This window comes from Mus pahari, chromosome X (genome assembly GCF_900095145.1).
Source record: "Mus pahari chromosome X, PAHARI_EIJ_v1.1, whole genome shotgun sequence".
Lineage (NCBI taxonomy): Eukaryota > Metazoa > Chordata > Mammalia > Rodentia > Muridae > Mus > Mus pahari.
This window is the reverse complement of record NC_034613.1, coordinates 43,563,629-43,567,158: the sequence shown is the minus strand read 5'-3', so window position 1 is coordinate 43,567,158 and position 3,530 is coordinate 43,563,629. Positions and strand designations below refer to the sequence as shown.

Below are 3,530 nucleotides of genomic sequence, written 5' to 3'. Positions count from 1 at the left end.
TCTCTCTCTCTCTCTCTCTCTCTCTCTCTCTCTCTCTCTCTCTGTGTGTGTGTGTGTGTGTGTGTGTGTGTGTGTGTGTGTGTGTTTATATGAGTGTCTCTGTGTATCTCTATCTCTCTGTCGCTGTCTCTGCGTGTCTGTCGCTGTCTGTGTGTGTGTGTGTGTGTGTCTGTGTGTCTGTGTGTTTATATGTGTGTCTCTATCTCTCTGTCGCTGTCTCTGTGTGTCTGTCTCTCTGTGTGTGTTGCTGCTGCTGCATTTCTATTGTTGCTTTTGTGAGAAAATAAAATAAAATCAGTCAGCCCCATTAGCAACAATTCAGATCAAAGACAGTTCAGAAAAGTCTCCTTTGGCTTCTTTTTATATCACCCCCAACACTACAGAGAGAATGAACAGTCATTGAGAAGAGAGGAAAGATAGCAGGAGCCAGCAAGCAAGCGGTGTCCACCACAAACCCAGCATTCCATCCAGACCAGTGCACTCACTCTTTGTGGGCCTCCATACAGCAGTACTTTCCATTTGAAAACTCTGCATATCTGTCAAGAGCAAAGGCAGAGAAAGGGCTGCCTGTTTACAAATAGGAAAGAGTAATGTCTTAGTGGAGCATCTTAGCCTGATGCTATGAATATAGTAGGCACTCAATAAATATTTTTCAAAGGATGAAATCATCTATATGGGGAATACTTAGCAGGGAACAAAAGCTAATCTCTACACTTATGTACATGTATTTCCTTCCAATGTTTAGGCACTTTCCATTTGATTCATGTGCTTTTCCATGTTTAAAGTGAAAGCTGAATTAGACATTATCTGATAATGTTATTCTCCTTTCTCCCCTTGTCACCTCCATCTACAGCCATGTTTTAGACACATATTCTTAGTTTCATTCTTTTCTCCCTGCCACTCTCTCTACCACTCTTTTGAAAGGCAAAAGGCAAAAAGAACCCAAAAGGTAGCAAGTGCAGCAGTGTCGAGGCAAAGAATGTAGGAGCTAGTTGGTCAATCTACACAGAAAGCATAAACAAACTGCTTCCTTTTTAATGTAGGGTTTCTTTTAAGTAATTTATATGTGATACACATGTAAAATGTAAAAAGTACTGAGAAGAGAGAAACTTCCATGTGAGGCAGAAGTTAATTTTAATTTCATTGCAGGGGCTTGCATATTAAAGATAACTAGCATTGCTCCTTGGGACTTTATTTATTTATTTATTTGGCCAGGCTTTGGATGAAATCCAGGCTGTCCCATATTCCAGGCTAGTGTTCTACCACTGAGCAACATTGTCCTGGAATGGTGGCATATGGCTTCTTTAAGTTAGCCTTCTCATACTGTTTTGGTATAAAACACATATTGTTCCCTCATGTGGAGAATGAGACTCTGCACTGATCAGGGTTGTTATCCCATTTTGTGTAAGGCTAACAACAACAACAAAAAAATCCAAATGAAACAGTTTCCATATTAAACATTAAATCAAAGAAAAATACAGTTTAAACTAGTCTGCCTTAATGGTGTAATGTTCTCACATATATTATCCCAATGAGTCCTTCCATATGACCTACTTTCTTAGCAAACAAATTGAATTTTAAAACCTAAGAAAACGCCTGGTGAAATGTTTCAGTGGATAAAGGCTCTTGCTGGCAAGCCTGACAACCTGAGTTCCATTCCTGGAATCCACGTGGTAGAAGGAGAAACTCCTGAAACTTGTCCTCTGCCCTCTGTCCTCTGTAAACTTACCTCCACACAGTGAGCAAACACCTTCCCACAATCAAATATAATAAATTCTTCAAAATAAAAATAAAATAAAAATCTAAGGAGAAATTGCATTTTATCCCTGACAACAACATATTGAAATTTGGCTGAATGGCTTAGCTAAATATGACCAAATTAATTCATCTGGAACTTTTATCAGTAGCATTGTAACTCATGATGACCAAAAGATTCTCTGATATATTGGGTCATGTCTTAAATCAAAGGAATTTCAGAAAGAAAGAAAATCAGGGAAAAGGAGGAAGGAAAAGAGGGAGAGAGGGAGGGAGGGAGGGAGGGAGAGAGAGAGAGAGAGGAGAGAGAGAGAGAGAGAGAGAGAGAGAACAAAATAGAAAAATAAAACCAAGTACAAATAACAAAAATAGCATTCTGAGCCTGGTGTGGTGGCTTACAGTGATCTCCCAACACTTCTGAGGTAGAGGTAGAAGGATTGTCACAGTCCAAGGCCAGATTATACAACATAGTGAGTTACAGGCCAGCCTTGGCTACAGAGTAAGACCCTGTCTCAAAGAAAACAAACAAACAAACACAAACAAACAAAAACATAATCCCCTAATTGCACTTCTTTTAAAAACTCATAATTGAGCTTTACCTTATTTACTCATAATTGAGTTACCTAACACCTAAGGTAACGTGCCTCTTACGTTTTTATGTGTTCTAGAATCCTTCCTGGACACCTTCCTGCCTCCTGTGAGTCTTCACCCAACCTGCTGCAAGAATGAACCTTCTCAAGTTCCTGGGAGGCACTGTCTTAGTCACCTTCATGTTCTCCAGCTACTCGGAGCAAAACCAAGTGAATGTGCTGTGCTCGACAGATTGGTTCATGGTCACCGTTCACCCCTTCTTGCTGAATAATGATGTGTATGTTCACTTTTATGAGGTGCACCTGGGCCTTGGTTGCCCTCCCAATCACGTTCACCCGCATTTCTACCAGTTCCACTACCGCGTTACCGAATGTGGCATCCGCATCAAGGCTGTCTCTCCAGATGTCGTCATCTATAGCTCTGAGATTCACTACGCTTCCAAGGGCTCATCAGCGAGATATGTGATTCCCGTGTCGTGTGCTGCCCCTCGCCGGTCCCCTTGGCTCACTAAGCCCTACTCCGCGAAAGCACCTAGCAATAACATGGGTGCGACCCCGAAGAATGATACTTCGTACCACGTGTTCACCTTGCCAGAGCCTAGCCAGCAACCCAACTGCAGCTGCCCACCTTATGTCTTCACTCAAAAGAGCATGTAAACCCTCCATCACGGAACAGAGTCTTTGGAGGTCCCTCTTGTGTAGTCATCTGATTGTGCAAATGTTTCTGGGGACTAGTGTGTTCACTCGGATGATCTGAGGAAACCCATATAGTGCCCAGGTTTGAGGGCTTCTGAAAATTCTGTTTCTAAGAATTAGTATGTAGCATTTTCTACTGTCAGCCAAATAAATGCCATTACAGCTCTTTTAGGGGAATTTTGGAAGGGGTCAATTCATATATAGCTGATTGTAACTTTTTTTTTTACTATTTTTGTATCTTTTTAAAACAATAATAAAATTCTGATTGGCATTAAATTATCAGTTGGATGGTTTTGCTTCATAAACATATATCTCATTTTATCTACGGACCAGGCATTAGTCTAAGTGGTTTGCGAGCATTGGTGCCTGGGTTTTTCTCTCTGGGATGGTTTCCCACCCCTTCAGGTTCCTCTACAAAGACTTTCCCAGGAGAATCTCTTGCTTTGTATCCACACTTCCCGTCTTCTCATCTTCTGTTTACCACCACAA

The 3,530-nt window shown here is 41.2% G+C and overlaps 1 protein-coding gene across 2 annotated transcripts in view; it reads left to right on the top strand.

Moving 5' to 3' along the window:
- Positions 1-3,312, top strand: part of Plac1 (placenta enriched 1) — a 167,080-nt gene extending 163,768 nt beyond the window's left edge. For both annotated transcript variants that reach the window (XM_021188568.2, XM_021188567.1), the window contains exon 3: positions 2,424-3,312. In XM_021188568.2, coding sequence (XP_021044227.1) covers positions 2,481-3,002 — 522 coding nt within the window. In that variant the 5' untranslated portion in view covers positions 2,424-2,480 and the 3' untranslated portion in view covers positions 3,003-3,312. The remainder of the gene's footprint in view (positions 1-2,423) is intronic.
- The last annotated feature ends 218 nt before the right edge of the window (positions 3,313-3,530 follow it).